At 32.9% G+C, this 12,121-nt stretch overlaps 2 protein-coding genes across 3 annotated transcripts in view; both read left to right on the plus strand.

The window, feature by feature from the left end:
- LOC143074149 (uncharacterized) overlaps positions 1–12,121 on the plus strand; it is a 638,429-nt gene that overhangs the window by 348,707 nt on the left and 277,601 nt on the right. The gene's annotated exons all lie outside the window — the stretch shown is intronic.
- The window catches only part of LOC143076429 (uncharacterized), a 376,981-nt gene that overhangs the window by 328,356 nt on the left and 36,504 nt on the right, over positions 1–12,121 (plus strand). The window contains exons 4-6 of one of the 2 annotated variants that reach the window (XM_076252205.1): positions 941–1,119; positions 2,158–2,227; positions 4,297–4,629. The exons of the other annotated variant lie outside the window; for it this stretch is intronic. Of the exons in view, the coding sequence (XP_076108320.1) occupies positions 941–1,119; positions 2,158–2,227; positions 4,297–4,629 (582 nt within the window). The remainder of the gene's footprint in view (positions 1–940; positions 1,120–2,157; positions 2,228–4,296; positions 4,630–12,121) is intronic. 2 annotated transcript variants of the gene reach the window in all.

Consider the following 12,121-nt stretch of genomic DNA (forward strand, 5'->3'; position numbering starts at 1 on the left):
AGTGACAACTCTACAACAGGTGTATCCATCGGATCGCCATATATATATATATATATATATATATATATATTAAAAATTAAATACACAAAAAGAGTTTTAAAAGCAGCATTGTCTAGCGCTTTCATCCATCTTGGGACTTTTCAAGACTATGAACGTCGTTATGGGGAACACATTAGTATTATGACGTAACGTCATTGTTCGTAACATATTAGTAGTATGACGCGACGTTATTGGATAAAACTCTTCGCAAAAGAAGATTATCCATCCATCCCATAACGACGTTCATAGTCATGAAAAGTCCCAAGATGGATGAAAGCGCTAGACAATGCTGCTTTTAAAACTCTTTTTGTGTATTTAATTTTTAATATATAATTCTGTACACTGCTTGAAAAGAAACTTTTTTTGTATATATATATATATATATATATATATCCGAAGTTTAAAACAAACAGATAATACAAAGGCGAACTAGGCATATACTAAATATCAAAAATAGTATATATATACAAATCATAAAAAACTTTTCTTTTCCTGACGAATTGTACAAGAAAGGTATTATTAAGGAATAAATTGTCTACTTCCGGAGCAGCAACGATATCCCCAGTATTTGTTAAGGGTCATGTTGCTTATTTTCTATTTTTTATTTTATTGCACAAACATTCCATGTACGCATAATGATACGGCAGTAGAAGATCCCATGGTTCACTGAATAAAGAGTTGACAAACAGGACTTGATTAACAGCTAGAAAGTTAAAAGTTAGGATGGTTGAAATCAAAGTGGAAACGAGATGATTTATGTTTCAGTAGTGTCTTCGTATGGCGTATACATCCCAAAGATGTAGCGATATAAATGATGGTCAATGCTGCAAAGAAGACACTTGTCAAAATGTGTAATGTTTAAACAACCGATGCTGTAGTTTTTACTTATTTCAATTTTTAGGAAAGGACACGCATGTACCTAGCTACATAACGAAAGCTGATATTTCGACAATGTCTCCAGATCCATCCGACTCGAAGCCTGACACAGTGTCAGTGTCACAATCTGGGAAGTCTTCTGTGGTACACAATTTGCCTCTGACTCAAAAGAAGGAATCACAAGAAAAAGAAGTGCTGACAAGGGTTGTACGGCTTCTTTTTTTAATTAATAGAATGTTAAATAAAGTCCTTTGCATCTCTGATATTTTTTTTAGTCATTATCGTGATATAAAGACTGCCCACGGGACAGTTGTATTGACTCCGACAGCGATAATAACTGAGCCGTAGTTCTTCAATAATTAGTGTGTTTCATTGAGAAAACATGAATTTAAAAAAATCATAAATTTCATGGTTCATAGTAAACTTAAGTTAATGTAAGCATTCTACAGGAAAGAGTAAAGATCAGACATAGTTGTTGCTATATGTAACTTTCATGGATTCAAGTGCTGAAAATTTTCAGTATATGAATTCAAAATAAAGTTGATAATATCATATTTGACCTAAATATATGGTAAACACTTCAACAACACAACTGCAATATAAGAAAAGATAAAACAGGGAAATTTTCAACTGGAACAAATCCAAATAGTTTACGTGTTTAAATTTTGTTCAAATAGATACGTCCGAACCACGATTGCGTTTTACTACAGGATCTAATTCTAAAACAAGCCCAAACGGCCATTAACATGAATAATTCTATTAATGACTTGTTTTCTGGTCTGATATAATTTACCACTGAAGAATAAAGGATGTCATGTGGCCCTTTGCTATTTATTTTTCATATTCTTGACAATATTGTATTTGTTTAATTATCCGATGCATTAAATTTCAAATAACAGTAATAATTCAGCATGTTTAAGATGGTACCTAACACTACCACATGTACAGGGAGATACCTCTGTAAAATCAGCTAAATGTTTAATCCCTTTGTATTGTGTAAGTAAATATCAAGCTTCCCAATGATCAAAATTAGTGTCTGTCAAACTGCTATGTATCCAACCATTTTTTTCCGAGAAAGTGATTGGTTCAAGTTTTTTGAAATTTTTATATTTTTTTCAAAGGGTCGAAGTATATATTTTGTCACCGCACAGATGCTTTGAAAATTAAACGTGCCAAATTAACTTTAGTCAAGGTGTTGGGTACAATCTTGAGTGCAAATAAAAGATGCAACTACTTTTGTAGAAATCCGAGAAGAGAAAAGCCAATCTGAAAGACGAATTTTCGCAAAAACAAACGAAAAGTGAAGTCAAAGGTAACATTTATTTCAGATCTGTGTTCATGCATAACTTTACGTTTAATTTGTCGAACATTGTACATGTAAATCAATTGAACGGTAACTAGCACGTTCAAAACTGGTTAACTAAGACTTACAAAAAAAACCATGTACTCTATTGTTAAACTTCATAGTTTTTATTTCTGATTCAAGTGCAAGTTGAATAGATCTATTATAACGAATAACAATGCATTTTAGATACAGGGTGTGACTAGCGGGGTTTCTGAAAACCACTGCTTTGACATCCCGACAACACAGTCCATTGTTATTCATAACAATAGAAATTGATTATTTTTAATTAGCCCAAGCATAGAAATTACTTATAATGTTCGCTACAAGTTGTTTCAAGATATAAAAAGATCAACACAACTTTCAAAGTTCAATTACGAAAAAGAATATCAAGTAAATTGAATAAAAAAAATCTTTTAAAATCGTTTTTGCTTGCAAATACACGATTTGATCCCAGTCATATATTGTAGGCGGATCTAGAGAGGGGGCGGGGCCCACTTTAGTTCGAAAAATTTGGTTGATAATAAAGGGCGCTACCCCATTTTTAGGTCAGTCAGTACCCCTCTCCCATAGAAAACGTTCTAGATCCGCCGTTGTAGTCTCTAATACATTTATAAATCATTGATTTAGAAAACAAGGGGATTCTAACTCTCGGACCGCCCCCCCCCCTCCTCTTAGAATTGTCCACAAAAAGGGGTTTCTTATATTCAATCTGTATTTTTTTATGTTGAGTGTGTCCGATTGAGTGGTTTCTAATCCAGACACACCTCTCCCTCAGTATGACCGAACATGAATTTTTGTTAATTCTTTTGAAGAGTAAGGAGGTTTTTTTATTTTTAATTATCCGTAATATATATAGAATACATTTATGATTATCTTTATTAAACAGAACTTTGGGTTATAATATAGCCTTTATCTGTAATCTCTTCTACCATAGTCAACGCTTGACTCCAACTGCCGTCCGTCTTATATCCAAACATATTGACAACTGACATAAGAATGCACGAAACTGTCAACTTTGACCTGCTGATTCATATCAGCATATGGATTTCACGGGCATATGGAAAAGAGCAACTTTGACCTTTGTAAAATATACTAACTTATCAAAGTTTGAACGAATATAGACCAAGTAAGGTTACTAGTGGGTTTTCATGTAAAATAAATTAACAAAATTTTATAAATCAGGGTCGAAATTATCAATAAATAGGCTATCTGTTTTATTCATTTGATAATCAACTTTAACAAATATAGGGTGAAGCATGGGGTGTAAGTTACTTGTACACCTGGGAATTCGGCCTGTCTTGACGCGGTTTTTTTATCTGGACACACCTATCCCTCGGTGTTTAAGTATTACATACATACGTGTATGCCAAAAACGCCCAACCGGTATTGTTAGTGGTAGATTTAGGAGTCGGGAAATGATAATCGTACTCCATTTTTTTATGACCGCGAGTTGCGTCTACAAAAAACTCATCAGTGGCTATTCAATCATAACAATTGGAAGACAAAATAAAATTGAAAAACATTTAAACCCGAATACTATAAAAGGTGTGCTGAATTTATTAACACGCAAATATAAAATGGCATGGAAAGACTGTTTTCGTGTTTTGGATAATTCAACGTTTTGTAAACCGAACATTACATTAAAAAGTCCTGACTACTGCTGACTACTGCTAATAGCAATGTTATACATATTGTTTTTAATCAAAATGCAAACACAATGTATATAGATATATCTGATAAGCGGTTAAAAATGAGGTTAAAAACAATTTATATTTGAACTAGAGAATAAACAATCTTTCTTTTTGTCTCACTCTCACGTAGGTCGGGTAGGCAGTTAAAAGTCATTTAGTTTGTAATAAATAGAACAAATATCGTTTGTTCATGCAAATTGTAATTGACGTTCCCGTACATTTAGTTTTTTTTGTGATAAAATGGAGTATTTCAAATCGAAGACAGATATAGTAATCCAATTTACTTTCAGCGGGTTCCGTGTCTATCTGTAATATTTTTAAATCATGAGATTTAACACATTTCAGACCAGGAACATGGCGTGCACCATGACCTTACTGGTTATTATGATGCGTTATTAGATGACACAGTACTTGACAGGATGGTTCTAGATAATCTCATTTCCAGATGTATCATAATGATAGAGGACAGAGAAGAAATTATCAAACCAACTACACAACGTGAACGTAACAAGGTTTTACTGGATATCTTGACTGAACGACCATACCCTACATTCCATTTGTTCAAGGATGTCTTACTGGAATCTGATCCATCTAATAGTTATGTTCAAGACCTTGTCAAGAGAATGATTAGTACTGAAAGTAGGGACGAACACATTAGTTGGCAAGAACATGAGATTGGTGAGTAGTTTCTGTTAAAAATTTGTTGAAAAAAGATGTAGAGTGTGCCATCAACACTAACTTGTAATGTTCTTATGCATATTTGCGCACACACAATGCCGCAATATCTTTCAATGTAAACTTTTCAATATTTCTGACTGGATTTCAATGACACAAACTAAACAGGGATCATGTGATGGACAGTAATAAGTTGTGCTTACTTCAAAAATAAGGAAGTTAACCCAACTTATTTAAGGAATGACTGTAATATTTTTTTCTGTCTATGAAGAAATAACATAAAAAATGTGGTGCACACTGAATTATCAGTGTAGCGGGTTATTTAAAAGTGTGCACCACCTTTGTTATGTTATTTCGAATAGACAGAAAAAATATTAGTCATTCCTTATAATTTAATTCTAAATTCCATTTTCAAGGAGTAAATTTTGAAAAAACGTTGGTGACGTCACGGTCACATGACAAAATTATGTCTATGGGCTGATAGACAAAACACTTTTTCAAGCATTAATTTGACAAAAAATGCAAAAATAAAAAAATAAGTCCATTCAATGTTATGTACTATCCAATATTTGTAACGCAAACATTGTGTTTTGCATATGGAATACACTTATATCTGTTCTAGTCATAACTCTGCCCCGTGGAAAATCACCGATTAGTTCTGCCCAGGTAAACAACCGATAAATGTGCTCTGTTATGAATGACGTCGGTGGCATTTCTAACAATGTCGGACGAGGGAGCTATTGATTTTGTAAACGTCAATTAAAAATTATGCGGAGGAAAAATTGTATGTCCCTGCCATACCAAATAATATTTCTTTTCTTCACTTTTTTAAGCATTTGTATAATAGGTGATCAATAGATCAGAACATCCCTTTTTCCATATGGTTCATGACGTCATCCCTTAATTCATGTGAGGCATCGGCTAGCGACCAGGGCTGATATGACAGTCTCATAAGGATACCAGGGTCGGTATGGAAAATATATTGTTATGGTTCGTGAACGGTATTGGTTAAACGTTTCCAGTTTGTGAATACTACAACCCCTGGTAATGAGTGATAACTGATCGATCGATGATGTGACGTAACTGTAATGCTTCTTTACCATTTAAAACCTTTGATTGGTATGCGTTCTAAAATCTGGATTTTTTTTTACGATTGTACCACTTATTTATGTTTTTTGACAAGTAACATCACACCATCTAAATTACTGTACTGATTTTGTTTTCTGGAAACCAAAAGCAACCATGTTGCAATAGTTTAATAAAGAATCTAAGGAATCTGGTGTAGGAATTCATGACTCCTAACGCCTCTCTCCTTTCCTTGCGAAAAATTGTCAAAGCAAGGTTACTATTAGACTGAATGAATTAAGATATTTTAGTAACATCCTCCTAAATGACATTTGCGTCCATAAATGGTAAAGCATATTTACTGTACCATGGGTCGTTTGTCTTATTGTAAACGGATTTTGATATAAGGCAATTGTTTATATTGCTTTAAAAGGACAATAGCTGTAAAATTCATTACCACCGATTTGACTCAAATTCTCATATTTGATTTATAATATGCTATAACGTATATCAAAATTATCATATGTCTAAACATAAACAAGTTACGATTCATATACTCGATGATATGGACCAGTTTTCGTGTGTATACGGTCATATAACCCGATTTAGGCATGAAAATACATATAAATAGATTACAAACACGTGCAATTGGATTTTTCAAAGTCTATTCGATTTCATATTATAGATTAAAAACGTATATTAATCTTTGTTGTTACTTGTATAAGAAAGATTTTTTGTGAATCGAATCAGTCAACCAAATGACTTACCCTTGTTTCACTTTCAATGTTGACTTTAAGAGCTGAACTCTCCTAGTGTATGCTTTATCCCTCTCTAGCTAAGCGGTGAAGATTGAAGAACACATGAATACGGATTCAATGAGGTCGAATTATTCATATGCAAGTGAATAAATCATCATTGATGTTTCTTAGCTTATTTTGACAGACACAAGTGAACCAAACTGGCTGTTAAAAGTGAAATATTATTTTGCTATTTCATTTGAATAAATGATTGAACGAAAAACTTCATATTTTTTTATATATCTCGTAGCTAATGACCCTTTAAAGCAGTTATAATTGAATTAACATTTTGTTAACTCCCTGCACAAATATGAGGTCGCTTAGTGAACCATGAATTATTATCCTATATCTATTTTATATCAAGAAACATGAAAGTGATAACTGATCGATCGATGATGTGACATAACTGTAATGCTTCTCCACCATTTAAAACCTTTGATTGGTATTCGTCCTTAAATCTGGATTATTTTTTTACGATTTTACCACTTATTTATGTTTTTGGACAAGTGACATCACACCATCTAAATTACTGTACTGATTTTATTTTCTGGAAACCAAAAGCAACCCTGTTGCAATACTAGTAGTTTGATAAAGAATCTAAGGATTCTGGTGTAGGAATTGATGACCCAAACCTGACACTCTTTCCAAAGAAAAATACATTATTATGAAAACAAATGTCAGTAGGCTCAGAAACTCCTATAACGATTCATTTAACAACTTTCAAATTATGTGTGTCCTGCCAGATTTTCTGTATCTTCTATGATTTTCATAGGGATACTTGGGACCCGAGTTTGTTTAACAGGGACAAAAAGCCATAGAAAACGGTATATGAATGAATAGGAATGGAAGAAGATACCTGTTTTTCATATGTGGAGCAGAATCTGCTTACTCTTCTGGAGCACATGAGATCGCCCTTGCTTTGTGACGGGGTTTGTGTTGCTCAGTCTTTACTTTTCTTTTTGTGTTTTGTAGACTGATGATTTTGTTTTATCAAGTTTTTTTTTGCCATGACTTTGACTATACAATGTTTTATCCTCCTTAAAAGTGGCTACATGTATAATTCAGTCCAGTTCAGTTTGAACATCGTTTTGTTTTATCATGTCATTTCAGTTTGAAAATCGTTTTAGATTAAAAAGATTCATACACTTACATTTTTATTCAGTTTGATATTAAGGAAGTTCGCTACTCCTGTTTTTTAAATAGTGTCAGATACTCGGAGTCCTCTAGTTTTATCAATGTAGTCCTGATAAATATTTTGCTCTATAACCCCTTCTTTTTTTTCATAATTGTATAGCATATAGTTTAAAAAAAACCATATTTGAAAATCTTAAAAAATCCTTGTTTTTTCCAAAGTTTTTGAAAGAAAAAAGGTTCAAATGTTAAAGGTATGGAAAATGTAGAGAGAATAAGGTAAACTATGTGCTTTGCTATGTGCTTTGTCTATAGTGTTTTTTTATGTTTTTTTCTTTTAGTTGACATAGTTGTTTTCTTTTTATAGTGATTAAGATAATAACACAATATTGACTGCTATACCCAATTTTGAACATTTTTACATATTTTTGTCTGTTTGGTTTGGTCACACATTATTGTCAATACAAGGAATTTTACGGGACTGTCATACAAGGGCGAGGTTTAGTTACTGTAATACCAGGTTCAATCTACCAGTTTCTATCTAGGAAAATGTCTGTACCAAGTCAGGAATATAACAGTTGTTTTCCATTCGTTTGATTTTCATTTTACCATTTGTTAAGGGACTTTCCGTTTTGAGTTTTCTTGGAGTTTTGGCATTTTGTTATTTTACTTTTTTACATACCTTATATTTTTTCTTTTCCAAATATGCAAGTTTCAAATATGTCAAGATTTGCTATATTGTCATGAGAATACCACATGCTTAAACACAGTATATCATATGGTCTTGGTTTGTTGTTTCAATGCTGAATATCGTCCACCGTCGAAAATAAATTGAGAAGAGTGTCGTCAATTTATAGTTGCTCTTTCATCCTATGGTAAAAAATTGTGTAAACGGGAGAAATCTGACAAAAAGTCACTTAATTCCTATTTGAATAAATGTCTCAATATTGTTGATATTCGCATATCTCATTGCGAAAAAGGATTAAGAACTACATAAAAGAATAAGTAATACGTCCATCTCTAGGAATGAAAACAAGTAATCAAGAGGGTTTTGTGTTCGTACAGGCCGACAAAGCAGCCATCAATGTGGTGATACAATGCATGACGTAAATCCCCCACGGAAATTAATAATTAAATTATTCATTCAACGACATTCAGGGCCGTACGCTCCACAGTGAGTCATATAGTAAATAATTATGTCACAACCATAGCTCAGCTTAAGGCCTCTCCTGAGCCCCACTATAAATTGGCTACCTAAACTACACAAAAAAAAAACGTATACTATCGTTTCATCTCGGCCTCTAGTTAGTGTTCTACTACTAGAATTTCAGTGTCTTTAACGAATTCCTTATAAACTACTATCAAAGAACTGATAATTATTTTTGTAATAAAACATATGAAAACAGTGGAGTTAACCATTTTCGAGTGTAAAAAAATATTTGGATGGTTTAGATAAACTATGTGCTTTTGATAGTCTTTTTGATTCGGTTGACAGTTTTGACTTTTCCACTCTTTAAATTTCACTTCCACACAATTTTATCAAACAAAAGTTTTCCTATTTAATCAACTGGACGTTTGATAAATCTAATTGCAAATGTTTTTGCTGCAACTCTTGTAAGCCTTTTTCCCAAGCGAAAAATGGAAATGTCCTAGATATACTTACTGGAGGTGTGATAAGATGATTCAGCCATGAATTTTCTCCGGGAAAACATTTATGTACGTTTCGGCAGTAAGTTTATCGACAGATTGTAGATATTTCTATTGGCACCAATTGTGCCCCTTTGACTTGTTCCTGTACTGTTATGAATAACAGTGTATGGCTAAACTCAGTATAGATCCGTCTAAATTCAATTTAATTGACAAATTCAACAACACTTACTGTTATCTTGATACTTTCGTTAAATAATCTAGAATTCTCTTAGTATACTGCCGAAATTTACCCACAGCAATTTACTTTAAATAAAATAAAAGTGTCATTTCCTAGATTCAGATATTTAAATTTTACACAAGAAACTTTACACAAAAATTTCCAACAAAAGGGATGATTTTTCTTTTCTTGTTGTTAATTTTCCTTTTTTGGACGGTGATGGTCCTCTGGCATTGCACAAGGTCATGTTTTTCTCTGACTGTTAATGATGTCTTTATCCTAAATTCATTGGATGTTGGGTGTGAATTGATTGATATTTTTAATATTAGAAACTTGATTTTTTTTGTTAGTTGTTAAAGCATTGAACTATTTAGCTGTCAGTTACTGTGAGTACTCTCAGATCTGTACTTAGTGTGCTATTTGTTCTTATGGATGAGGGATGGATAAATACCCTACCACGTCCGGTCTGAGGGTTTTCTTCTTTGTATTGATCTGATGAGTTAAGCCTTTTTCAACTGATATTTATAGTTTGTTCTTATGTTGTGCTGTTATACCACTGTCCCATGTTAAGGGGCGAGCTGAGTGCTCACAAACATGCAAAAACCCGCCAACATGCAACATCAGGAGCCTGTTGTTCCGTGATTGTCGTTGGTTCATGTCTGTCATATTTGTTTTTCGTAGATTGTTTTGTTATAAATTAGGCTAATTGAATTGTTTCATATTCTTCATGTTGGGGACATTTATAGCCGACTATACGATAGTGGTTTTATCATTGTTGAGGCCGCACGATTGCATATAATTGATTTCATCCATTTAATTTGAAATTTGGTGGATAGTTTGTCTCATTGGCAATCATACCTCATCTTTTTTGTATACAAGACCAAACAATAAATGAAAAACGAGATTAAATTTCTATTAATCTGTGAGAGGGGAACATTTTTTTTCTTTAAACATGTTCATATTGATTAAGATGTGTCTGTCGTAATTTTTTGAAACTACCCCGATGTCATGGAGGATATGTGCTCACGTTAAATGTGAAAGGTAGTCGTTTCGATCCCTGACAGGAGCAAATCAGACTTGTTAATCGCCTTGGGGGATATGTGTTCGAGTTAAGTGAGGGAGGTAGTACGTGGGTTCGATCCCTGACAGGAGCAAGCCATACTTGGTCACCACATGACATTTGCTGCTTATTAGCTACGCACGTTGAACGTATTAACTAGGCAATGGCTGAAAATTGTGCACGCATTTGGTGACATGTCTTTGATGCCCCTCATGGGGGTGTCCAAGTAACCACATAATCACAAATTAAATGCCAATATAATCACATAATCATTATTATTTTTTTTTAAACAAGATAATCAAATAATCAAAAATACAGTTATAGGTTATCAAATAGTCTGACATGACATTTTTGGTCTGGTAATCAAATAATCATTATAACAACGGCCAAGTAATTACATAATCAAAAGTCCATGATGAGGCTCGTCTTTCTGAAGGCTCTTACCATGCTTACCATAGTAGACGACGGTTGCCTTATGAATTTGAACGTTTCAAATCCTGCCCAGTGTGTCGATCATGCAAAATCAATATTCATATTGATATCAAATTAACTTACTTTCTAGTCCTGATTTACATGAAATATTTGCCACTGGATGTAAAACACTTATACATCCATCTATGTTATTTTCACCTTTAAATACTGATATTCTTATATTAACTGTTATTCGTTTTGATAATTTGAATATAATTCAATTGAAAAATTTTGGCACACTGGTACTTTGAATCGAGTTAGATCGGAATATAAAATCAAAAATGGGGGTCACCATTTTTTTTTTTTTTTGTAATTTTTATAAGAAAACGTCAATTTTGGCGACAAATTTACATATATATATATATATATATATTTACATATATAGGGAAAATCGTTTTTGTTAACTTAGTTTTTTAGAATTTTCAATGGATGGCTGTGTTCTTATATACGAAGAAAGACTAAAAACTAACATAATATCCAGGATTGTATAATGAATCTATCCATGTATAGAAACACATATGTCACCATCCTTGTTTTTAAGATACATTGCTTCAAAGTTGACCGATACGCTTAGAATTTAACAAAAAACGTGTGACGTTACTGAATACAGAATAACATTATTTTAATTTCAGAGGTATTGAAAAAAAATATGTAACGGGATCTGAACGGTGTTCTTTATTTTAATTTCATTCCCCCTGTCGTAAATTTCCTAATAATTCAATAAAACATTCGACCGAGTTAATTTTATTTCGTCCTAACTGGGTGCACTTTTAACTTTTTAGAACTGAATCCTCAACTTGACCCTACTCAACTACACAATGATGATGTCACCGATGTATCCATGCATGAACAAAATAAAGTGCTTCAAAAATGTTATTTCGAAAACAGTGATGTTGAAGTAAAATTTGAATTGACTGGTTGGCGGTTGCTTAACGTCCAGTAGCAAATATTTCATGCATTTTCATGGCGATGCAATACAACTTGAAATAGTTGTGTCTAAACGAAACATTTGATGCAGCTTTCAAAAAAAGGTTTAACATTCTGTTAGTTGTGAAAATTATAAAGAAAACCAACATCCTGATAACAATACACATTCTAAATAAA

The sequence above is a fragment of the Mytilus galloprovincialis genome, chromosome 5 (assembly GCF_965363235.1).
Source record: "Mytilus galloprovincialis chromosome 5, xbMytGall1.hap1.1, whole genome shotgun sequence".
In the NCBI taxonomy this organism is placed as follows: domain Eukaryota; kingdom Metazoa; phylum Mollusca; class Bivalvia; order Mytilida; family Mytilidae; genus Mytilus; species Mytilus galloprovincialis.